The sequence below is a fragment of the Carcharhinus amblyrhynchos genome, chromosome 5 (assembly GCF_965287045.1).
Source record: "Carcharhinus amblyrhynchos chromosome 5, sCarAmb.v2.hapA, whole genome shotgun sequence".
In the NCBI taxonomy this organism is placed as follows: domain Eukaryota; kingdom Metazoa; phylum Chordata; class Chondrichthyes; order Carcharhiniformes; family Carcharhinidae; genus Carcharhinus; species Carcharhinus amblyrhynchos.
The window spans coordinates 53,902,718-53,928,037 of record NC_137328.1 but is presented as its reverse complement, the minus strand read 5'-3'; the positions used below and the strand labels follow the sequence as shown (position 1 = coordinate 53,928,037).

Here is a 25,320-nt window from a genome sequence, read left to right as displayed (position 1 = left end):
ACTAGTCTCGTCAATTGCTTCAGCAATTCAAAACTAAATCCATTGCCGCCTTCTCTCCCCACAATCCTGTTCAAATGTTTCTATGCTCTAACCTTAAAGGATGTGTAGCAGCTATCTCAAATAGTACTCCTGTGCATCCATAATTTGAGCTGATTTCTAATTGTTTTCTTATTGTAGCTGTTAAAATAACTGCTCTGTATTTATAAAGTACATCCTTCTTACCCTTCTTGAACAAAGTTTGCAGGATGTACATGTCGGTCACCCAGTCATCCAAGAAAAAATAGAATGAAGGTTTCAGTCTTTGTTCTGTATAGCAATATTGCCTTAGAGCCACAATAAACTTTGGATGTTAAAAGCATTATTATCAGATCTCGATATTCTGTGAAAGTAGGCCCCGTAAATTGTATTTAATACATACAGTGGTAATGTTATGCTATTAGATGGAACTAATACCAAGCATCTGTGTACAGACATACAAATCAGGAATAGGACTAGGACATTGGCCCCTCTGCCATTTGATATGGTTATGGCTGATCTGATTGGACCTCACTGTACTTTCTTGTCCATACTGTATACCCTTTAACTCCTTTGTTAATCAAGAATCTATCAAACTCGGCCTTAAAAAATATACAATGGCCCTTGCTTCCACTGCTCCCTGGGAAGAAAATTCCTGGGGATAGAAACGTAGTCTAATGACCTCAAGAAAAATGAAATCCTTATCTCCATCTTAAATGGAAGACCTATTTTTAGAGTGCCCCCTGGATGTAGTCTCTCCCACAATGGGAAACATCCTATTGGCATCCGCCCTGTTAATTCCCCTCATAACCTTTGTTTCAATAAGATCACTTCTCTTTTGTCATAAGACAACTCTTCATCCTAGGAATCAGCTGAGTGAACCTTCTCTGAACCGCTAATGCAATGCTAGACTAAATCTGATTCCCCCCCAGCATCCTGCACAAATGTAGCTACACCTCCCTGCTTTTATTTTATATTCCTCAAATTTCATATTTGCCTTGCAATAAACAAGAACATTCCATTTGCATTCCTAACTTGCTGCATCTGCATACTATCTTTTTGAGATTCATGTGTCTGGATACCCAGGTCCCTCTGTACCATTGAGTTCTGCAATCTCTCTCTATTTAAATAACGTACTCCATCTCTTTTCTTCCTGCCAAAATGAAGAAGTTCACTTTTTTTCACTCTATACTTCAGCTGCCAAATGTTTGCCACTCACTCAACCTACCCATAATCCCTTTGCAGACTTAGTCCTCTTCACTTCCCTACGCATCTTTGTGATATGAGCATATTTACCAACATACATGCAGTCCCTGCATCAAAATCGTTAATATAGATCGCAAGTGGTTGAAATCCAGCACTGATTCCTGTGGCACTGCACTAGTTGGAAAAAGTTCACAGGAGTGCTGTTATCCAGCTTGCCCGTCATTAGTTAGAACGCGAGACCGAAAAAGCTGGATTGTTTTACTCTGCATCAGGGGGATTTGATTCCAGCTTATATAAAAGTGAAGGGACTATGTTGTGTCTGTGGGTCAACTATGTGAGTTAGCTGGCTTAGGGAGAACCAAGTAAGATGTGTAAAAGCTACCTAAGCAAAGAAAAGGTTTAATACCATATACTGATGTCATGTCAGACATCTCGAAACAGTGGCTCTGTTTTCACTCCCTGCAGATCCTGCTGGGTTTTTCCAGCATTCATAGTATTTTGCTAATTTAAATATCAAGAGGTTTGTTTTTTCATAGTTGGTTATTCACTTTTAGAACAAATTGTTGACCTGTATGCTGATTCATTGCAGAAGAAAAGTTCCTGGCTGAAGCTGTTATCACTGCATAAATACAGTAGATGAGATGCAGGGTGATGTGCTTGCTTGGATCATCTTTGGAGTTGGAGTTGAAGTTTTTCCAAATTTTTTTTGTTCCTTTCATGAAATTACAATGCTGCTGTTCAGTGGAGCATTGATGATCATGATGCTTAATTGCAACATGACAGTATGGACTTGGCCTGATGGTCACTTGGTCTTAATAAAATGTAAAGTAAATCCATTCATCATGGCACAGAAGGCCATTCAGCTCATAGAATAATTTTTAATTCAAGTAGTATTATTTGTCTGGAAAAGTCCCTACACTACACTACGTATTTAGTGAAATTAAATTAGTACTAATCTGTGGTTTATTAGGAAATCTTGTTTTAAAGGCAAGTAAAATAATTAAAAGAATTGCCTTTGAATCAGCTTCACTGTTTAGGTTCAAAGTATGCAAGCTGAAATCAACCCATTTTGTGTGGTGACGAAAATGTAGTCAGAGCAGTTGCTGGTCTTTGAAATCTAATATGTTTGCAAATTGCAATAAAAAGATTTACAAGACAATTTGATTTCTGCAGTGAGTAATGAATTCTCCACATGAAAATAGCTTACCTATAAAACTTCCCTTCTACTTGTATGCTTTCTTAATTTCTGTACTATTTTTAGAGTGAGGAAATTTAACGTGTATTCTGGAATAACTTTGTTTTGGGCCGCTGTTGTGAATCAGTGCAAAGTGATTTCGATAATGTAAACAAAGAAAAGCTAATAATGTGAGGAGTAGGGGGGCACAGATTTGATGTTTTGGGCAAGGCTCGCAAGATGATATTAGGAAAATCTTATATGCAGTGAGTTGTAATGTCCTGGAAAACACTGCCCACAAGGCTGGTCAAAATGGAGACGAATGATTTCAAAAGGAAATTGGATTGTCATTTAAAGGAATAAACTTTTAGGGCCACGAGGATAGAACAGAGCAATTGAACTAATTGGATGCTCTTAGAGCAGGGTTTTTCAAATTGGGGTCGTGGGGATGTTGAAAATAGGTCTCCGGTATCCTGTTTTTAAAAAGGTGGGATGTTGTGGGATTTTTTTCAAAAGAAAAGCGGAATGTTTTGTGATCCTTTTCAGAACTTCACAAGACGATGTTCCCTGGAGCTGTCCCACCCCCTCCCCGGAGCTCCCCTTCCCCCGAGCTGGCTGGCTGCCCTGTCTGGAAGAACGCACGATCACAACATCGTGTGACATCAACACATTTATGCTCGAAGCAGATCCACTGTTCTTTATGCAATCGTACTGAGTGTACTTGAAAGACTTGTTGATGCATTTCACATTCTCTCCGTCTGCTCAATGATTTTCTTAATGGCCCCTGAGATACAGCGTGTCTGTTTGGCTAAGCAGCCTCTGATGCAGCCTCTACCCTACTGTCTCCACCTTGACCCTCTTGTCTTGGTAACTTCATCAAGCGGATGAAGTGGCCTAGTGCTATTGTCACTGGACTAGTAATCCAGAGAGACAGGGTAATAATGCTCTGGGGTCCTGGTTTTAAATCCCACTATGGCAGATGGTGAAATTTGAATTCAATGAAAATCTGGAATTAAAAATCAATTATCGTACATGTGGCTTACATGTGACTCCAGATCCACAGCAATGTGGTTGACTCTTAAATGCCCTGAGAAATTTCATATTGCATTCGCTGTTGGAACCAAGATAGCATGACTGAGTGTTGAAGGACATACGGTTCAATGATGCATATTTGTGTCACTAGATTGCTGGGGAATCTTTGTCTTTATCTCCATGTCCAGGAAGCCGAAACACCAGTGATTTCCAGCAATTCCCCTTTTGCTGTCGGTGAGCAGGCTGAATGCTCAACTCTGGTCTTTTTTCCTGGTGTTCAGTCGTCTCATCTGCAAAGAACAAAAGAGCAGGTCCATGAGTGAATGTGGTGGAATATGTCCAGCTGATGGATGAAGTTAATGAAGGCGAGTATCCGGGAAAGGCTTTAAATCCATAAGGATAGGGTAGTGGCAGATGGAAAAATGGGGCTATGAGTATGTGTATGGAAGGATACAGTTAGTGTGCTTGCAAATTAAGTGAGTGTGGGGAAATGTGATGCAATAAACTTGACAAAGCAGATTGGGGGTGGCATGGTGTTGATGTACAAGCAGGGTATGGTGAATCTGTATTCTGCCTGCACTAAATCGCAAACTTGGACCGTCTTCCTGCTGCTGATCTTTTCTGTCAACTCCAACAATGCCGCCTTGTTATCAACGACTGATTTCTTCCTCCCATTGATAGAAAATTGAATTTTCCTCCAACTTCTTACTGAGTCCAGAAGCATATCAAGTGTGGTGTCATTGAACAGCAGCTGAGCCTTTTCCCATCTGGAATTCATCATCACCTGTCATCTTCTGTTTCCAACAACTTCTACAAATTCCATCTTGGGATTGTCATTTGTGTTCTCATCAGGACTACTGCTTTGCATCAGCTGCCAAACCCAGAAGTAAAACTGTTTAAAAAGCCACTACTGCTGAACTTTCAGGTTTTCAGCATGACACTGGACAATTTCAATCTGTCTCCAAGTTAATATCAGGGCTGTATACCTCATGGTCTTTGGCACTCTCCTCTCTGGTGGTCTGAATTAAATCAGGGACTCATCATTTGAACCCTCAAATCCAAATGACGAGTTTCTGATCTCATGTGGTCCATCAGAAAGGTGTGGAGCACAGATGAGGTGCTTCTCATAGAGAGCATCTGTATATTTTGTTCATGTAACTGAATGGGCACAGCCCTACATGTTCTTGCTATACCTACTTTCTTGGCTAGGGAATGATGTCAAGGTAAAGGCAGAGCCAAAGAGATTAAATAAATTTTAAAAATATTGGGTGATAGTACCCCCCGTCCATGATAGTTATACTGTTATACTAACAGTTGTTATTGTTTTCCATATCCTTTATTTGTTCAACCCAGCCCTGATGTAGACCTGATCTCTTGTGCCTACTGAACTGATATCAGTTGCTATATTACATACTGGCTCAGTTCAGCAGGAACAGGAGTTGGGCCTTTAAACTACGTTGTTCAGTAGGACTGAGTGCATTGAAGGAAATCATAGCAAAAGGAAGAAAAGAGAACCTGTGGATCTGTCTTGGTCGCCTTTGCCATTTATAGTGCAGTATAGCGTGCTGAAGCACAGTTTGCCTGTCAATTCACACGTAACTACTATTAACCTTGAATATCAAAATATAAGGTAGATATTACAAATTGTTTTATCTTTCTGACCTTGTATGGTAAAGTTCATTTTGTTTGTTCAGTAACCATGGAATCTTATGGCTTTATTTTCATTGTAAGTACCTTGGGTCTCAAACTTTGTTTACTTTAATCAGAAGGTTACTGGTTCCTAACTGGAATGTACCAAAAATTTGGAGGTCTGGTCCAGGAGCATAACTTTTCTAGAGCCAATTGGCGCCTTCCCATTGCCAAACAGGACCCCTCATGGTGAGGTTAGAGCCTGGTAGCTACCTTGCGGCTACCTTCTGGTAGCAAGCTGTGGGAGTCATCAGAGTCTCCTCTTAATCACCTAATATGGAACCACTGGGATGGGAAGCCCACAGCCACAGGCAATCCTTTTGAAGGAGTTCCCTCTTATCAATGATGGACCTGATAGTTGTGAGAATTCTTCATTTTAAAAATTTCATCAGGTTTGAGAGAGTGCCCCTGTGGTCCCCTGCCTGCCTTAGTGCTCACCTCTCTTGGTGGGGCTGCTTGTTATCCAGTGCCACAAACCCTCTGGGCCTCCCACCTCAGGAACCTGCCCACTGTCATTAATTTGATAGATACATGGTAATGACACCTTACTTTTGGCTGCTTTCCTGAAAAATCCAAACCTCAGCATATCTTTGAGCCATGAAAGGTCAGTATCCTGATCCTGTTGCAGAAAAGGGCTTGAGATTCCATCTGACATTTGTAAAATTGGCCTTTTAATCTGTGTATGATTGAGACCTAGCAAAAGCTGGTTATGAGAAAAACAAGCCCAAAATGAGCGTAGGGTTTTAAACACAAGCATAACTCTAGTAAAAATAGAATAGTGCTAGTGCTGTTCTCAACAAGGGGCTGTATGCAACTGTCATCCTCCTGGGCTGCATCAGAATTGGCCAGTAAAGATACATGAAGCTCTCCCTTTGTCTAATGATCCATATAACCTAAATGTGGATATGCTTTTCCTCTGTAAATTCTGAAGATGAAAATTTAAATAAATAAAGCTGAAGTGTTAATATGAATAGACAGTTCAGTTCAACTGGGGGAAACATGCAGAAATGTATAGAACGTTGGTTAGGCCGCATTTAGAGTACTGCGTCCAGTTCTGGTCGCCTTACTACCGGAAGGACGTGGAGACTCTGGAGAGAGTGCAGAGGAGGTTTACCAGGATGTTGCCTGGTATGGAAGGACTGGGTTATGAAGAAAGATTGAGCAAATTGGGGCTGTTTTCCCTTGAAAGATGGCAACTGAGGGGGGATCTAATAGAGGTATATAAGATTATGAAGGGTATAGATAGAGTAAACAGAGGTAAGCTATTTCCTATGTTAGAGACACACAGTACGAGGGGCCACGGGCTTAAGGTGAGGTGGTAGAGGTATGACACAGATATTAGAGGGAGGTTTTTCACACACAGGGTAGTGGGGGTATGGAATGCTCTGCCAAGTAAGGTGATGGAGGCAGGCACGCTGGAGTTGTTTAAGAGTAACTTAGACAGGCACATGAGTAGGGTGGAGATGGGAGGGTATAGGAGATTGTTTTAAATAAGATTCATTAGCATTGGGACGTCCCTGGTAATGTAAAAGGATGTGGTATGATAATCTTTTTCTCTTTTAATTCACAGGTTCTAAGTCGGTCCGCCTTGTTGTCCAACGAGGGGCATACACGCGATGGGTCGTACTTGGGCTGCTCTTGGATGTTCAAGAGTAGCTTAGTGCTTCATGTCGTTAGTGTGTGCTTAAACAGGACCAGATGCTGGGCAACACGACAGCTCAGTGACTATCACTGTTTGCTGTGCAGACACATGGATTTGGGCCGATGTCTGTGGAAGTTTGCGCATTCTCCCTGTGCTCGCGTGGGTTTTCTCCGAGTGCTCCGGTTTCCTCCCACACCCCAAAGATGTGCTATTAGGCTGATTGGAGGTAATAAATTGTCCCTAAATTAGTTTCCCTCAATGTGGAATGCCATAAACAATAGGTAGAGGTCATAGATGGAGGGGGGACTGATAATGTTAAAATGGTGGCACGGGCTCGTTGGGCCGAAGGGCCTGTTTCCCGGGCTGTTTTTGTTCTTTGTTCTTCTTAATTTATTAAGTTAGCACAAGATGTGGTTACTTTGCTGGTGTTCTGGTGCTTAACATTTTAACTTGTTAAACATTTACATCCAGGTAATAGAATAAATATATTTACTGGTTAAATAGAAATTTTAATTCCCTCATTGATTTACAGACACAAAAGATATATAAATGGCTCAATTAAGAACATAAGAACATCAGAAATAGGAGCAGGAATAGGCCATCTAGCCCTTCGAGCCTGCCCCGCTATTCAATAAGATCATGGCTGATCTGTAGTGGATCAGTTCTACTTTCCCGCTTTCTCCCCATAACCCTTAATTCCCTTGTCTCTCAAAAACCTATCTACCTGTGACTTAAATATATTTAGCGAGGTAGCCTCCACCACTTCAACGGGCACAGAATTCCAGAGATTCACCACTCTTTGAGTGAAGAAGTTCCTCCTCAACTCTGATCTAAACTGCCGCCCTCCCCCCCCCATCTTGAGGCTGTGCCCTCTAGTCCTGCTATCCTTTCTGAGCGGGAAGAATCTCTCTACCTCTACCCTATCCATCCCTTTCATTATCTTATACGTCTCTATAAGATCCCCCCTCATCCTTCTAAACTCCAACGAGTACAGACCCAGTCTATTTAGTCTCTCTTCATAGTCCAACCCCCTCATCTCCGGTATCAGCCTAGTGAACCTCCTCTGCGCTCCCTCCAAGGCCAAAATATCCTTGTGCAAGTGCGGTGACCAAAACTGCACACAGTACTCCAGCTGTGGCCTCACCAGTGCCCTGTACAGTTTCAGCAAGACCTCCCTGCTTTTATATTCTATCCCCCTCACTATGAAGGCCAGCATTCCATTCGCCTTCTTGATCACCTGCTGCAGCTGCAGACTGGGTTTTTGTGACTCATGCACAAGGACCCCCAGGTCCCTCTGCACCGTAGCATGCTGCAGGTTTTCGCCCTTTAAATAGTAATCTCTCCTACTATTATTTCTGCGAAAGTGGATAACCTCACACTTGCTAACATTGTACTCCATCTGCCAGGTCTTCGCCCACTTGCTTAGCCTATCCAGATCCCTCTGCAGACTTTCCACACCCTCCGCACAATTTGCTTTTCCACTCATCTTTGTGTCATCAGCAAATTTCGTCATCCTACACTCAGTCCCTTCCTCCAGATCATCTATATAAATGATAAATAGCTGAGGCCCCAGCACCGATCCCTGCGGCACTCCACTAGTCACCAACCGCCGATCAGAATAGCACCCATTGATACCAACTCTCTGCCTCCTATTAGACAACCAATCCTCTATCCACGCTAACACCTTACCCCCAACTCCATGCACCCCAACCTTCTGAAGCAACCTTTTGTGAGGCACCTTATCAAACACCTTTTGAAAATCGAGAAACACCACATCCACCGGTACCGCACTAGACACATCCTCATAGAAATCCAATAGATTCGTCAAACACGACTTCCCCTTAACGAATCTGTGCTGCATCTGCTCTATCAAACCATTCCTCTCCAGGTGCCTTGCTATTTCTTCTTTGATGACGGATTTAAGCATTTTTCCAACTACAGACGTTAAACTAACCGGCTTATAATTCCCTGCCTTTTGTCTGCTACCTTTTTTAAACAGCGGTGCAACATTAGCTGTTTTCCAATCTTCCGGCACTTCCCCGGATTCCAGCGAACTTTGGTAAATAATCACCAAGGCATCCACTATCACCTCTGCCATTTCCTTCAGAACCCTGGGATGCATTCCATCCGGTCCTGGGGACTTGTCCACCATCAGTCCCGTTAGTCTATCAAGCACTACCTCTCTAGTGACAGTGACAATTAAACCTCATGTATTGACTTACAGTTTTACTTCCAATTGAAGTGGGGCTGAAGGGTGCATTAGTAAGTTTGCTGATGACACCAAGATTGGTGGAGTAGTGGATGAGGTGGAGAGCTGTTGCAAAGAGACATTGATAGGATGCAGAGCTGGGCTGAAAAGTGGCAGATGGAGTTTAACCCTGATAAGTGCAAGGTGATTCATTTTGGTAGGACAAACTTGAATGTGGATTACAGGGTCAGCGGCAGGGTTCTGAGGAATGTGGAGGAACAGAGAGATCTTGGCGTTCATATCCACAGATCTCTGAAGGTTGCCACTCAAGTGGATAGAGCCGTGAAGAAGGCTTATAGTGTGTTAGCCTTTATTAACGGGGGTTTGAGCTTAAGAGCCGTGGGATTATGCTGCAACTATACTGGACGTTGGTGAGACCACATTTGGAATATTGTGTTCAGTTCTGGTCACCTGACTATAAGAAGGATGTGGAAGCATTGGAGAGAGTGCAGAGGAGATTTACCAGGATGATGCCTGGTTTGGAGGGTAGGTCTTATGAGGAAAGGTTGAGGGAGCTGGGGCTTTTCTCTTAAGAGTGGAGGAGGATGAGAGGCGACTTAATAGAAATTTATAAGATGATGAGGGGGATGGGTAGAGTGGACGTGCAGAGACTATTTCCTGGGATGGATGTAGCTGTTACTAGGGGGCATAACTATAAGGTTCATAGTGGGAGATATAGGAGGGAGAGAGTGATCATTGTATGGTGGAGTTTCTGGTGCAGATGGAGGAGGAGAAAGTGGGTTCCCGGACACGCGTCCTTTGTTTGAACAGAGGGGAGTACGGTAGGATGAGAGATGAATTGGCAAATGTTGACTGGGGGAGCACGTTGGAAGGTAGGTCTGCTGAGGAGCAGTGGAGGATCTTTAAGGAGATCTTTCTTGGTGCTCAGCAGAAATTTATTCCGATGGTTAAAAAGGACCCTAGGAGGAGAGGTAATAAGCCGCGGATAACAAAGGAGGTGAAGGAAAGTGTTAAATTAAAAGCGGAGGCGTTTAGAGTAGTGGGCGAGAAGAGGATTGGGAGAGGTTTAAATGTCAACAAAGATTGACAAAGAAGTTGATAAAGAAGGGTAGGAGAAACTATGAAGCTGGGCTAGCGCTTAATATAAAAAAGGATAGCAAGAGTTTTTATAAATATATAAAAAGGGAGAGGCTAGCTAGGGTGAACGTTGGACCCTTAGAGGATGAGAAGGGGGACTTAGTGGTAGGGGATGAGGAAATGGCTGAGGTCTTGAATAACTTTTTTGTTTCGGTCTTCACAGAGGAAGACGTGAATAATTTGCCGGGTGTTAGCAATGGAAAGGTGGTAGGAGTGGAGGGTCTCAATGACGTTGTTACTAGAGAGGCGGTGCTTGACAGACTGGACGGACTGATTGTGGACAAGTCCCCAGGACCGGATGGAACGCATCCAAGGGTTCTGAAAGAAATGGCGGAGGTGATAGTGGATGCCTTGGTGGTTATTTTCCAGACGTTGCTGGATTCCGGGGAAGTGCCGGAAGATTGGAAAGCGGCTAATGTTACGCCGTTGTTTAAGAAGGGTGCCAGGCAAAAGGCACGGAATTATAGGCCGGTTAGTTTAACGTCTGTGGTAGGTAAAATGTTAGAATCCGTCATCAAGGAGGAAATAGCGAGGCATCTTGAGGGGAATTGCTTGATAGAGCAGACGCAGCACGGTTTCGTTAAGGGGAAGTCATGTCTGACGAATTTATTGGAGTTCTATGAGGATGTGTCTAGGGCGGTGGATAGAGGAGAGCCGGTGGATGTGGTCTTTCTTGATTTTCAGAAGGCGTTTGACAAGGTACCTCACAAGAGGTTATTGCAGAAGGTCAGGGGGCATGGAGTTGGGGGTAGGGTGTTAGCATGGATAGAAGATTAGTTGTCAAATAGGTGGCAGAGAGTGGGGGTTAATGGGTGCTATTCGGATTGGCGGTTGGTGACTAGTGGAGTGCCCCAGGGGTCGGTGCTGGGGCCTCAGCTATTTACCATTTATATAGATGATCTGGAGGAGGGAACCGAGTGTAGGGTGTCGAAATTTGCTGATGACACCAAGATTGGGGGAACAGCAAATTGCGCAGAGGGTGTGAAGAGTCTGCAGAAGGATCTAGATAGGCTGGGCGAATGGGCCAGGAAATGGCAAATGGAATTTAATGTTGGCAAGTGCGAGGTGGTCCACTTTGGTAGGAATAATGGTAGGAAGGACTATTACTTACGTGGCGAAAAACTGCAGCAGGCGACTGTGCAGAGGGACCTCGGGGTCCTTGTGCATGAGTTGCAAAAACCCAGCCTGCAGGTACAGCAGGTGGTTAGGAAGGCGAATGGGATGCTGGCCTTCATAGCGAGGGGGATTGAATATAAAAGTAGGGAGGTCTTGCTGCGGCTGTATAGGGCATTGGTGAGGCCGCAGCTGGAGTACTGTGTGCAGTTTTGGTCGCCGTACTTACGCAAGGATATTTTGGCCTTGGAGGGAGTGCAGAGGAGGTTTACTTCTCCACTCAAAGGGTGGTGAATCTCTGGAATTCTCTGCCCGTTGAAGTGGTGGAGGCTGCCTCGCTAAATATTTTTAAGACGCGGGTTGATGGGTTTTTGATAAGCGAGGGGATTAAGGGCTATGGGGAGAGGGCGGGAATGTGGAACTGAGCCACAACAGATCAGCCATGATCTTATTGAATGGCGGGGCAGGCTCGAAGGGCTAGATGGCCTACTCCTGCTCCTATTTCTTATGTTCTTATGAGGGATGTCTGAGGTAGATTCTTTACTCAGGGTGGTTGCAGTGTGGAATGCAGTGCCTGCTGTGATAGGCACATGGAACACTCCAGACTGATAGGGCATGGGTTAGCTTGATCTTGGGTTTAGACATAGCTCGGCACAACATTGAGAACCAAAGGGCCTGTTACTGTGCTGTTCTACCAAAATGTTCTATGTTCCAAAATATCAGCTAATCCAGTTTGTGTGATTCCTGCTGAGTCTGTGACTAAGCTTTTCTTTAAGCTAGTCCCTGTTCCTGTGGTGTTGATGTAATAAGCATCCCTCTTTATTAGCAACATTACAGATGGCAGTAGAAGTGACTGAATTATTTTATCCCTTGTCAAAATCTAAATTCTTGCATTTGTGCGTTTTGGAATTTTGTACAATTTATATTCCACATAGTAATGATCTCTTGTTTCAAACATAGTAATCTACACTTGGATAGACTGGCGTAACTCTATATGTACTTGAAGGAGTTATCATTTGGTAAAATATCTCTGGGTGGTCTCCTGCCTGATTGCATCTGAGATGTTGTGATTCACAGCTGTAGCTTTGCCGTTTGTGATTTGGGGTAAGACGGTAAAACTGTGATATATGTATTAAATCTTTGTATAATCTCCATTGCAAAAGGGCAATGAGATGCTGCTCTACTTCAATGCCACTTTCCCACGCTATCCTCACACTCCTTGATGTCTTTAATATCTAGAAATTAATCCTCAATAACTGAACCTCAAGATCCCTTTGGGGTAGAGATTTTCCTCCTCAGCTCAGTCCTAAATGGTCTACCCCTTACTCTGAGACTTTCTCCTAGTTATAAATCCATGCCCAATCAGAAAACATGTTTTCTACATCTACTCTGTCAGGTTCTGTAGAATTTTATGTTTCAATTAGAAAAAATTTTCTCAGTACTCAGAATTTTAAAGAATATAGTCCCCTCAATCACTCCTCACAGGGCAATCCTCGCATTGCAAGAATTAAGTAACATGAGGAAAAATTTAAAGCTTTTTCACACCAGAGTGTGGTGGGCATCTGGAATTCACTGTCTTAGGTGGTGGTCTAGGCTAAAACACTCAACTCATTTAAAAGTGCTGTAAACTGCAAGACTATGGATTGGGTGTTGGAAAGTGGGAGTAAAATGACTAGCTAGATTTTTCTCTTTTTTGGCCAGTGCAGACATAATGGGCTGAATGGCCTCTTTCTTCACTATAGCTTCTCTATGGCTCTGTGCTCCCTCTATGCAAGGACATTCTTCCATGAGTAAGGAGACCAACACTGTATACAATATCCCAGGTGCAACTTTAGCAAGGTTCTATACCATGGAGCAAGACTTCTTACTTCTCTACTCAAATTCTCTTCCAGTAAAGGCCAACATAGCATTTGCCTTCCTAATTGCTTGTTACACCTGCCTGTTATCTTTCAGTGACTCATGGGTGGCACAGTAGCACAGTGGTTAGCACTGCTGCTTCACAGCTTCAGGGACATGGATTTGATTCCTGGTGTGGTGGAGTTTGCACATTCTCCTCGTGTCTGCGTGGGTTTCCTCCAGGTGCTCCGGTTTCCTCCCACAGTCCAAAGATGTGCGGGTTAGGTTGATTGGCCATGCTAAAATTGCCCTTAGTGTCCTGAGATGTGTAGGTTAGAGGGATTAGTGGGTAAATATGTGGGGGTTGGGCCTGGGTGGGATTGTGGTCAGTGCAGACTCGACGGGCTGAATGGCCTCTTTCTGTATTGTATGGATTCTATGTCCTTCAATCAATGACCAAGAACACCCAGGTCCCTTTGGCCATTAACAGTTCCCAATCTCTCAGCATTTTATACAAGTGGGAGTTTCCTATTAGTCAATGGCATTGAAATTAGAAAACAACTTATTTCTCAAATAGTGTTTGGACCAGGATTTTGGAATTATTTACTGAATGTTCAGAAAGTGGCTATATTGTTGCTAAGTGCAGTTGTAATTTTTGAACTGGTATAACTGATAAATCAAAAATAACTTGAATAAAAGCAAAATATCGCGGATGCTGGAATCTGAAGCAAAAACAGAAAATGCTGGAAAATCTCAGCATGTCTGACTGCACCTGTGGAGAGAGAATAGAACTAACGTTTCAAGTCTGGATGACCCTTCATCAGAGCTGGCCAACGTTTTGAGTCTGACCTCTGACAAAGGGTCATCCAGGCTCAAAACATTCACTCTCTTCTCTATTCAAAAGTAACTAAATAACTTGAATGTGTAAACCTCTCAAAAACTGAACTTTGTTCATTGTTTAATCAAGCGTGTTAATTTTCCCCTCTGTGTGACTTGCCCAGTTAGTTTCTGACTAGGCAGGGGAACAAATGGTTGGCTTTCAGTAGTAAAAAGTTTTTAACTGATTCGTTTAATCACTGCTATTGTTGTTGCAATAAAGAAGACAGATGATTGTCACAGCTGGGACCCAACACTTTGGGTGCTGGAGACTAGTTGAGCAGTAGAAAAATGGAAGGATTATGCCACTGTTAAAATAACTAAATGACACAATATTACATCATTCATAAGTGAATGTGTAATAAAGGCACTATAGAAATCACTCTGCTGCATCAATGAAGCAAAACAATTTATGGTCTTTATTCATAGCAACAATCTCAATCGCTGTGGTATCTCTGGGAATGTAGAGCCTCGTACAGCGACCTTGGCTAGAAACTGTTTTTCAATCAGACAGAAAGTCAGACTGCAGAATAAATTTATTAAATCGAACCATTGTGAAAATGTATCTTCAAACTCTACTTCCGACTGTAAATTCACAGTAATCATCAGATTCTAAGCATTGATCTTCACTGACTTGCAAAGTACAATCCCCAAGTTCTTTTCCTGCCTTCAGTGCACAACCCTCATCAGGTTATAATTGTAGCTTATAAAGGGAAAAGTAGGCACTGGAGATCTAGATAAAATATTAAATGAAAGTGGACAAACATGGAAATGTTGCACTGAAAAAGAAACATTACTGAATTCATGATTTTTTTATTTCAGATGTATTTATTAGCCAAGAGTTCGTTGTATGATAATTGGTTACTTAACATACCAGTAATGTACGATTAGTTGATCGAAGTCCTGCACTGGCAACTTATTTTAAGCAAGAAGTACATTTTTAAAAAATTCATTCATGGGATGCAAATGTCATTGACATCCCCAGCATTTATTTATTGCTCATCTATAATTTTTTGAGATGGTGACGACAAGCCACCTTCTTGAACGTTTGCTATTCAGCTGATTTTATCTGAGAACTTTCAGAATGTTAACGTAATGATGAAGGACCGATGATATATTTCCAAGTCAGGATGATGTGTGATTTGAAGGTGAACTTGCAGATACTGGTGTTCCAAAGCCATTGCTGTTCTTATTCTTCTAGATGCTAGGAGGTGCAGTTGGTGTACACTGCAGACATTGATGATGGTGAAGCGGATGTTTTAAGGTTTGAAGTGGGGTGCAGATAAGTGGCCTATTTTGTCCTTGTTGGCATCAAGCTTCTTGAATGCTGTTGGAGCTGCAATCATCCAGGCAAGTGGAAACCAATCCACCACAAACCTGATTTCTACCTTGTTGATGGTGAACAGGCTTTGGTGAATCAGGTGATTTACTTGTCACAGAATTTGCAGCCTCTGACCTGCTCTTGTATCTATTGTATTAAATGGCTGATCGAGATCAACTTCCGGTTAAGGGTAAGTATTAGAATTCCCAGTCCCACACTTGCAGCTGTCTCCCAAACCATGAACTGAAAGTGTGATGATGTAAGGCTGTAAACTCAATCAGCACTAACCCAATAATAATAACCCTCAGGCTTATATCAAGAAATAGTAAAATAGCTAACATTTTTAAACAAAAGATTTGAAGGGATGCGCCAATGAGTTTATGCACTTTTTACACACATTCATGTCTACTTTTGATAATGCCAAAGGACACCTGACCCCTTCTAAAGGTGTTGTGCAGCCTTATCCAAAAAGGTATCCCACCTGTTCCTATCTGTCTAATCTGCATACATCCTGTTTCCCACTCCTTGTTGATGAAAACTTGACAAGTGGGGCAGCTACCTCCCTGAAATGTAATTTGGAATCCACCCTCAATCAACCCCAGGCAGGAATGCTAGGTGCCACATTTTGGGGCAGTGCTTCTGGATCTGGCCCTCTGTAGGCATTTTCCCAATAACAGTGAGGCTCTCCAGGTTTACAACAGTTCAGGCAATTGTTTTCTTGCTTTGGTGAACTTCAGCATAATGTCTGGGTACTAGCCTCTTCCTCTAGAACAAAGAACAGGACAGCACAGGAACAGGCTCTTCGGCCTAACAAGTCTGTGCCAACATTGATGCCTTTCTAATTAATATTTTCTTGCCTCTGCGGGTCCATATCCCTCTATTCCCTGCTTACTCATGTATCTATCCAGATGCCTCTTGAATGTTGTTATAGAATCTGCTTCCATCACCACCTCCAGCATGTTCCAGGCATTCACCACCCTCTGTGTGAAAAACTTGCCCCTTATATCTCTTTTAAACTTTTCCGCCCTCACTTCAAACTATGCCCCCTAAGTAATTGATCCTTTGACCCTGGGAAAAAAGACTCTGACTCTCCACTCTTTCCAAGCCTGTCATAATCTTATAAACCTCTATCAGGTCCCCCCTGATCCTCTGATGCTCCAATGAAAACAATCCAAGTTTGTTCAACTTTCTTCATAGTCCATATCCTTCAAACCAGCAACATCTTGGTAAATCCTTTCTGCACCCTTTCCAATGCAAAAACATTCTTCCGGTAGTGTGTACAACACTCCACATGCGGCCTAATCAAAGTCTTATACAGTTGCATCATGATTTTCCAATCCCGATACTCAACACCCCAACCAATGAAGGCTGGCATGCTATGTGCCTTCTTGAACCACCTTGTCCAGCTCAGTTGCCACCTTCAGGGAACTGTAGACCTGCATGCCTAGATCCCTCTGTATGCTAATATTTCAAAGGGCTCTATCATTTATTGTATATTTTACTTCTGCAGTGGACCTTCTAAATAGCATCACCTCATATTTGTCTGGGTTAAATTCCACTTGCCATCTTTTGGCCCAGGTCTCCAGCCAATTTATATCCTGCTAGATCCTCTGACAATTCTCCTCACTATCTACTACTACCCCAGTTTTTTGTATCATCTGCAAATTTATTAATCAGACCACCTACATTTTCCTCCAAATCATTTATGTATATTACATCAAATCCTACAGTGCAGGAGGCCATTTGGCCCATTGAGTCCCACAATCCTACCCAGACTCAATTCCCATAACCTCACATATTTACCCTGCTCATCCCTCTGACATGAGGATCAATTTAGCATGGCCAGTCAACCTAACCTGCACATTTTTGGACTGTGGAAGGAAACTGGAGCACCTGGAGGAAACCCACTCAGACACAGGGAGAATGTGCAACTCCATACAGACAGTCACCTAAGGCTGAAATTGATCCCAGGTCCCTGGCAATGTGAGGTAGAAGTGCTAACTGCTGTGCCACCATGAAGAAAGATTTAACAAACTTGGATTGTTTTCATTGAAGTGTCTGAAGATGAGGGGGACATGATCCTTATGGAACATCACTTCTCACAGACTGCCAGTTAGAAAAGTACCCTTCCACTGTTACTCTCTGCTTTTTATGGCCAAGCCAGTTTCGTATCCATCTTCCCAGCTCACCTCAGATCTCATATGACTTCACCGTCTATATCAGCCTACTGTGAGAAACCTTATCATGTATGTATGCCTCCTCTGTTTTCACTAAGCTCACAGTCTTGCACCATCCAGGGTTCCTGAACCCTGGCCATTCTTACCCTTTTTTACAGGGCCCTACTGTCCTGAATTGTTAACAACTGTCTTTTAAAAGACTCCCACATATCAAACGTGGACTAACCCTCAAACATCTCCACCTTCCCCCCCCCCCCCGACCCAACCAAGTCTATATTCCCTAGCTCCTGCCTAATACTATCATTACCTTCCCCCCAGTTTAGTACTTTCACTCTGGGACTGTCCTTTTCTACAAGTATCTAGAAATTTATAGAATTGTGATCACTATTCCCTAAATGGTACCCACTGAGACATCAAGCACCTGTCCGGGCTCATTTTCCAGAACCAGGTCTAAGATAGCCACTTCCTGAGTTTGACTATCTACATATTGCCTCAAGAAGCACTCTTGGATACACTGAACAACCTTTGCCCCCTCTGAGCCCCCAGGCAGTAAAGGAATCCTCTCCTGTGACCATCAACACAAAATAATTATGCAACAAGTTTCTCATTGCATCCATTACTCTTGATTGACCTTTTAATTAATTGTAAAACTTCAACCTTGCTAGCCCTCAGAAGTTGATGTTTCATTTTGGAAGCTTTTTGTCTTCCTTTGCTTCTGGATCTACACACTTCATAACACTTTTGATATTATCTCACACCTCTTATTGTCTATGTCTCTTTCCCCTGTGGGCTAAATAATTTTTTTTTACTCACACCTCACATTGTTCATCTGTAGTTCAATGCAGTCCATCAGCCCCTATCTCTTCTAATATGTTAGCTGCAGCAAAATCATCAGAACATTCAAAATTCTGTCCTTTCAGCAGAACACTGAAGCCTTCTTTCATTGTTGCTTTCAATAACATTGGGTAAATTGAAACTGCTGAACCATTTAGTTTCTTTTGCAGCTCCCTTTGAAAGGCCAGTATTTCTGCAGCTCATTTCGTATACTGATGGCTTTCAGTGCAAATGTATACTTTAAAATTTGGAGCTGTTACTTTACAACGATAGAGATGTAGGCTGCATTTTTGCAGTTCAGACAATTGCTCATTTCTAAAGGTGTATGTAAATGCTTAAATGAGAACAGCCTTAAAAACACTGAATGAAAAATATTGTATGGCCTCCACGTTGCCTTCAAGTATACAAGGTAAATGTCAAGCAGTGTAAAATGGCAGTAAAAGTATCTGCAGTTTATTCAAGTCAGGCTGCGTCAGATACTAGGAATGTGAAGCAGATGTCTCCTTTTAAAGAAGCAGAGTTTCAATAGATCTCTTTTACATTACTGCTTCGTAAAAACAAGACATTGCTAATGTCTCATTTTTTTTCTGGAATTGAATACAAGGGGTCACGAAATAAAATCTTGCATTGATACCAAGTTTCTATTTGTTACATTTCTTAGATTTTATATTTTGTTTTGAACTGCTGATTTTGAGTCATTTGTATCTGAACATAGTGCTATCATCTGACTTTGATCTGGCATATAATTGCTTGGCTTTGCTACAAATCATTTTCTCTTGCCAAACTGCACCAGCTTCAGAAGTATGTTTCTTAATTAGAACAAGGCATCAAAATGAACATAATGATGATGTTTTAATAAATTCTGGGAAAGATTTTAGACATAGATTTTCAGACATATATTTCAAATGTGAATAAAGTCACTAAAATCATTAAATAGTTCAATGCAGGACATCATGAGATTGCACTCTTTCAGATGGGGATTCTAGTATTTGCTGTTGCAGGAGTTCAATAGTGCTCTGCACCTTGTCATCTTTTGATGCTGTACATCTTTTGTTCTTTAGTCTGTGTGCAGTACTAGCCAGCAATTCTGAAATTCCATCAGTGGCAGCTCCAGTTAACATGAACTGTAATAAAGAAGGCATGAAATAGGTAGCATCTTGTATTAAAAGGAGAGAGGAGTTAAAAACAATCAGATTAAATGTTCTAAATTTTATTTTGAACAAGGACAATCAAGTAAAAATTTCAAAACATGATTTCTTTACCAACAGCCCCTAACCTGCAGCAAGTTGAGAACTGCCAACTGAATTCACTTCTAGTATAGTGTTCTGGTGTTATATTCTTTGTTCCTGCTGGATGCATACACTTCCAGATTACAGCATGGCAAGAGGAGTCACCAATCTACACATTTAAAATCCAGGACACTTGCAAAAATTAAACGTTTACTAGAATTTAGTGGTCAGATAATGTAATGTAATCAATTTTGTTTTGGATTAAATCTTATGCCACTAAGTTTATCGGTGCCCTCACTGCCTTAGGAGTTTTTCATGGCTTTATGTGGATCCTAGGTTTGCATCAAAAGTCCTGTAAAGTGCAAGGCTATGGCCCAGGTGTCAAAGTGGGATTAAAATGACAGCTGGTCTTTTTTGGGGGGCTGGCACAGACATGATGGGCTGAATGCTGTAACTTGTTATGGCTCAATATACATTAAAAGATTAACAATTAGATTTTATTTTTGATGTTTTTGAGAATCAGAAGTGGCAAGAAATAATATAAACTCTATTGTGCGTGGCAGCATGGAATTCTCTGATTTGATATCTTGAAGTGAAAACAGTCAATAAAAGTATGATACTTTAAAAGAAAAGAATGTACTGATTTGTGGTTACTGAGTACGCATCATATTTACCACGTCACATTGTAAAACATTTAAGAGACAAAGATAACAGAACTTTGTCCTGGCTTGCCAAAGTCTCTAAGGAAATAGATAAAGTTTACATTAATGCACAGTTGATGTAAAGTAGAATAATTTTTTTGTCCATTAATGAAACAAGAATGGAAATAAATATGTACTTTTTTTATTTTAAAAGGGGCTGTAATGATTCAGATCCAGTAAAGTGAAAAGCAATTTCTGTAATCGAACATTGATAATATATTAGCTTTCATAAACTACAAACAAAGTAACTTCAGATACTCACAAGTTGCACGGACTCCTTTGCTATTGTGTGTCCATCTGCTGAAAATAATATAAAGCTCACGAGAAGGTGATTGATTAGCTCTTTAAGGTGACTTTGTTCTGTGCAAAGATACCCAGTGAATAAAGTAGTCCGCAGATCCTCAAGGTTCATGGTTGAATTATTGCTTACTGCCTTTATTTGATTGTACATAGATTTCATGTTTTCCTGCAAGTATTAAAAAAGGAAGACTTAAAGATAAACTTACTTTATTTTCCCCATATAAATATACATATAAAAAATTCCAGCAGTAACTATGCATCAAAAGTACATGATTGGCTGGATGGGACAAAAGGCTGTCTTCAGATGTGAACGGTGCTTTAATAAATACAAGTCCTTACACACACACACCAAAACATGAAGTGCCTGGAGGGAAAGCTTCATTAGAACAGAAGAAAAATGGAAAACAGTGAACTATTCTACACTACACCAGGTTAAGTATATAGTGTTCTGGACCAGGATATGTCTTTTTGTAATGAAAAAGAGATGGAGAAAGTCCCTGAGCAGATGTGGTCAGCATTTATGCTGAGAAGAGAGCAGAAAGCTCCAGCAGTTCACTTAGACATGACAGTCAAGGATCAATGAAATCCCATCACAGTGCAATTTCACTTGAACTGATATGTCCGATTACACTCAAAATGTCACATTTTAAACTGAAAGGTTATTTCTGGAAGGCACTGGCAGAGGAATCAGTATTATCTATTCTCTCAGAAAGCTGACTTTCCACAAATGTACGATGCATGATCTACAAGAAATGATTTATTAGTATTAATACCAAAATATAAACAAAAATGAACTTTAAAACAAGTAACAAGCTTTGTGTTTTAATTTGTTGTGATCACGTAATGTAGATTCTAATGAATTATTTCATACTAATTGTGATTTAGGATCTAATGTATTACCTAAAATAAAACAGGCTATTCTTGATTACCTTTCCCATTTCCAGCTCCATGGGATTGCACTTGCATGCCTCCATTTCTTCCCATCCAGACTGCAGTCAGCATATCTCCAGCAATGACTTACGTTTCCTTTTCCCACTGTTAGGATGCTGGACCAGAACCCCAAGTTACCTTAAGATGCCAATCTAGACCCTAACAATTTTTCTATTTTGGCATATATGTGAGGAAAGGATATTTCCTTCCAAGAATGATTCCACTGACAAAGTACAGATATTTTATAGTAAAACAAACTTTAGTTAATAACACAGTTTAAATACAATTCTAACAAATGAAGCAGCTTAACTATTAACAGTTGAACAGTATTTAAAAATAAAACTAATTGCTAACATCACTGTTCAGTTCCAAATAAGCAACATTCCTTTTACACACTTAAATACCACTTTAAATACAGTTAGCAACCATGAATATACTTGCTATAATGAGTGTTGACAGTTTTGAAGCTTTGGGAGAAATGAGAGTTACAGAAGCCTGAAAAATCCTTCTGGCTTCAACAGCAAAACCCAAACTGCTTTCTATAAAAGCTGTTTCACCCTGCCACAGGAACTGCACATAAATCATGTCATCACATGACCCTGTCAACTAATCAGAAATCCCAGAGAAACGTAACTAAACACAAGTCCATTGATTCTACTAAACCACTTGCAAGAATACAGTCAGTAGTTAACCTGGTGCCCAGCATCTGAACTGCATTCTCTCCAGACATACCGATTGCATGTAGCCCAAAGCTGGATTTTTAAATGTTCCCCTTGAATATAAAAAAACCCATCTTATTTGTACTATCATCACCCCATATTAACTCCAGGGCCTCTCACATAATCTATCAGCAATACACTACCTGGCTCCCTCCCCCTTCCTTATGCTGCCCTCCTTGTGGTATTACCCAGCAATGGGACCTGATTCCATATTTAGTTCCTAACATGAGTCCCCATCTGCTGAAACTCTTATCTATGTTCCTGTAACTTCAGACTTTTAATGCTCTTTTTATCAACAATTCTTCATTCACACTCCATAAACTAATTTTCCATAATTCACCACCTCAATTTGTTCCATTGTTCGTATCTTCACAGACCTGCACTAGCTCACTATTCTCCAATTCATTAACTTAACTAATTATCAATTATTAATTAATTGGGCAGAATTTAGAAAATAGGTGGAGTAGGTCATTTGATTCCTTGAGTCTGCTCCCCTATTCACCTAGATCATGGCTGAACTGTTCCTTAGTGCCATTTCCCCCACACTATGCTGTTACTGGCTTTTTATGAGCTAATCACAGGAGATTCAAAATTGATAATGATCACTTCATTTTCAAGCATATGCAGAGAGTTCACTCCTTCAGAGAAAGGCTTTTGAGGCAGACTATGCCCAGCTGAACCATGACATATGTACACAGTGAAAAATCATACAAGCAGCATATTGTTTTGAATTTGAGCATTGCCTAGTTTATGTTCATATTAAACAATTTACAGATACCACGAGGCAGGATGGCTGTTGCTCCAAGAATTATCTATCTTCCTAATCTCTTGTTGTTACTACGCTTGGCCTTGCACAGCCAGATTGAGGTGGTACAGACATCACCAGGCATACCAGCTAGCTATTCACCCATGTAAGCAATCTTTGGTTATATCAACATGTTCTTTCCCCCTTATTGTGGAATTTTACTTCAACTTTTTAACAGTTTCCCTAGTCCCCTGTGATGGGACATTTAACCTTTATAGAGATTCCTTAATTAACCATACTCTATTTGCTGTAAGGAATTGTTGGAATAAATCATATTCGTTAATTCTGTTTAACAATTCCCATATCCTTTGATGTCTTTATTATCTAGAAATCTATCGATATCTGCTTTAGATATACTTAATGACTGCTAGCCTCCACAGCCCCCTGGAGTAGAAAATTCCAAAGATTCACCACTTCTGAGAAAATAATCACTCTCCACCCCAGTCCTAAATGACCAACGTCTTATTCCAAAGACTGTCCCCTGGTTCTAGACCAGCCAAAAGAAACATCCGTCCTGTATCAAGCCCTACAAGAATTGTGTGTTCTTTCTAAACCCAAGAGAAAATAGGCCTAGTTTAGTCAATCTCTTTTTAAACGACAATTATGCAATCCCAAGATCCAATCTGGTGAACCTTCATTGCACTTCCTCTTTGGAAAGTATATCCTTAAGCAAAGAGACTAAAACTCTTCACAGTGCTTCAGGCATGGTCTTACTATGTGCAGCAATACTTATTTGCTCCCACACTCAGATTTTCTTGCAATTATGCCTAACATACCATTTTGGCAGACAAAGAGGATAAAGGAATGAAATTCCTACAATGCGTACAAGATTTCTTTGTAACCTAGTATGGTATGTTAAAAAAAAAGCAAAACTAGAGAATATTTATTGCTGGATCTTGAAATGGTGAATGAATCAGAGCAAACAAGAGAAATAAAAGCAGAGGAACATGTAAGCAAGTAATGACTGACATGATGTAGATGTGCAAGTGTTGCACTGGGATGGGCTCAGTAAGAAGTCTCATAACACCAGGTTAAGGTCCAACAGATTTATTTGGAATCAAAAGTTCTGAAAGCTTATGATTCCAAATAAACCTATTGAACTTTAACCTGATGTTGTGAAACTTCTTACTGTGCAATGACTGTTTAAGCTAATAATTGAGAAAACTTCAGCATGATAAAGATCAAGTTAATACTTTGGAGAAAAGCCGTTTTTCTTCAATGACCACTCTTACAATTTGGTCCTAGGGGTTAGCATTCACCAGAAGCTTAACTGGATCAGTCAAGTAATTACGGTGGCTACAAGAGCAAATCAGAGGCTAGGAATTCTGTGAAGGGAAACTTACCTCCTGCCTGAAAGTCTTAGAACCATATATAAGAAACAAATAAAGATTGTGATGGAATACTCTCCACTTGACTGGATAACTGCCATTCCAACAACACTCAGGAAGTTTGACACCATTCAGGACAAAAAAGCCAATCTGAATGGCATCCAGTCCAAAACCTGAAACGTTTATTCCCTCCAACACTGTGGAGAGTGGCACCATCTACAAGATGCACTGCAATAATTTGGCAAGGATATTTTGGCAGCACCTTTTAAATTCTCAACTTCTCCATCTAGAAAACCAAGGACAGCAAATGCATGGGAGCAGTACCACATTCAAGTTTGTCTCCAAACCAGCCTGACCTGGAACTAATTTTGCCATTCCTTCACTGTCATGGAGTAATATCCTAGAACTTTCTCCCTGTCAACAGTAAGTGAACCTACACCACACGGGCTGCAGCAGTTTAAGAAAATGACTCACCATTGCTTTCGCACTGGCAATAAATGTTGGCTGAGTCAGCAATACCCACATCCAATGATCAAATTTAAAAAATACAAATTTAATTATTTGTTAGAGAACGGCATACTACCAGAGAACAGTTAATACTATATATTTAAGGAGATATAACATGTCCAGGGAACTATAGAGCCAGCCAGATTCACATCAGTTGTAAGAAGAAAAAAAATGAATCCTACTAAAGGGGAAAAAGAAAGCCATCTAGAAATCAAAAATACATCAATAGTTAATGTGGAAAGTCTTGCTTGACCAATGTCATTCAATTATTTGAAAAGGTAAAATATAGTAGACAGTGGTAATACAGCACATAAAATATATCGAGATTTCCAAAAGGTCTTCAATAAGGTTTCATAATATAGACCTTTAAGTCTCCTGATTTTGCATGTTCTGCTAAGTAACAGAATGAGAAGAAAGCTGGTTGCAAAACAAAAATCAGATCTTAGGAAGGATGTTAGAAAGGAAGGATGGGAGGATGTTGAGTGGAGCATTATCACCAGCATGTACTGGTTATGCTGAATGGTTCTTTTCTGTGCTAAT

At 41.0% G+C, this 25,320-nt stretch overlaps 2 protein-coding genes across 6 annotated transcripts in view; one reads left to right on the top strand and one right to left on the bottom strand.

The window, feature by feature from the left end:
• aopep (aminopeptidase O (putative)) overlaps positions 1-25,320 on the top strand; it is a 362,002-nt gene that overhangs the window by 270,553 nt on the left and 66,129 nt on the right. For 2 of the 5 annotated variants that reach the window (XR_013886676.1, XM_080188799.1), the window contains one exon: positions 19,530-20,445. The exons of 2 other annotated variants lie outside the window; for them this stretch is intronic. The gene's annotated coding sequence lies outside the window, so the exon portion shown is untranslated. Of the gene's footprint in view, positions 1-15,130; positions 17,533-19,529; positions 20,446-25,320 lie in introns of those variants that run through there. One more of the 5 variants, XR_013886675.1, reaches the window with a different exon arrangement.
• Positions 17,962-25,320, bottom strand: part of fancc (FA complementation group C) — a 158,973-nt gene continuing 151,614 nt past the window's right edge. Inside the window, exons 14-15 of the mRNA XM_080188801.1 lie at positions 20,454-20,657; positions 17,962-19,385 (exon numbers count right to left, since the gene is read on the bottom strand). Coding sequence (XP_080044927.1) covers positions 19,200-19,385; positions 20,454-20,657 — 390 coding nt within the window. The 3' untranslated portion in view covers positions 17,962-19,199. The remainder of the gene's footprint in view (positions 19,386-20,453; positions 20,658-25,320) is intronic.